The following is a 681-nucleotide window of genomic DNA, read 5'->3' on the forward strand; positions in this document are numbered from 1 at the left end:
AATCAAGCTAAAAGCTACAACCTTTTTAACTGGTTTATAAAGCTATGAACATGAACAGAGAAGAACAATGCAAATGTTGGAAAATCAACCATTCACCGGAACCTCAATAAAACAGTGTGTTCACCATAAAAATCCTCACAATGTAAGCAACGCAAGTAAGTGGTTACCGTATGAATCGAGAGAGGAAGCGTAGATATTGGAAGCAGAGCCGAAGCGAGTGGCTAAGCTACAAGAGAATGAGAAATCTCCTTCGCCAAGGAGAAGTATCTTATTCTTGGATGAATAGTGTTCGACCCACTTTTCTTCATCATCGTCTCTATCTCCTCTAAGCTCCAAAAACTCTCTCATGTTTTGGGAAGTTTTGTTTTATCCGCAGAGTTCAAGACATATATTAACGTATCTATTTCCGCTCTGTTGATGTATAAAAACTTAAAGAAGAGGGACGATTTAGTTTCCTTTATAAAATGGAAATGACGATTCGCTTTACCCACAAAATAAAAAGGCTATCACTGATTTGAAGCCATAAAATATGTTGTTGTTGCTAATAAAGGTGACATGGCGTTCGCGAAAGGTCATCTCCGTAGCAATATCTTAAGAGTTGCTTACATTTAAAAATAAATCATATTAATGAAAAAAAGAAAATTTACCTAGTGATTGATTCTTTTTTTTTTTTTTTTTTTT

The 681-nt window shown here is 34.9% G+C and overlaps 1 protein-coding gene across 1 annotated transcript in view; it reads right to left on the minus strand.

Moving 5' to 3' along the window:
- The window catches only part of LOC104778445, a 4,489-nt gene extending 4,141 nt beyond the window's left edge, over positions 1-348 (minus strand). The window contains exon 1 of the mRNA XM_019243998.1: positions 168-348. Coding sequence (XP_019099543.1) covers positions 168-348 — 181 coding nt within the window. The remainder of the gene's footprint in view (positions 1-167) is intronic.

This window comes from Camelina sativa, chromosome 3 (genome assembly GCF_000633955.1).
Source record: "Camelina sativa cultivar DH55 chromosome 3, Cs, whole genome shotgun sequence".
NCBI classification, from domain to species: domain Eukaryota; kingdom Viridiplantae; phylum Streptophyta; class Magnoliopsida; order Brassicales; family Brassicaceae; genus Camelina; species Camelina sativa.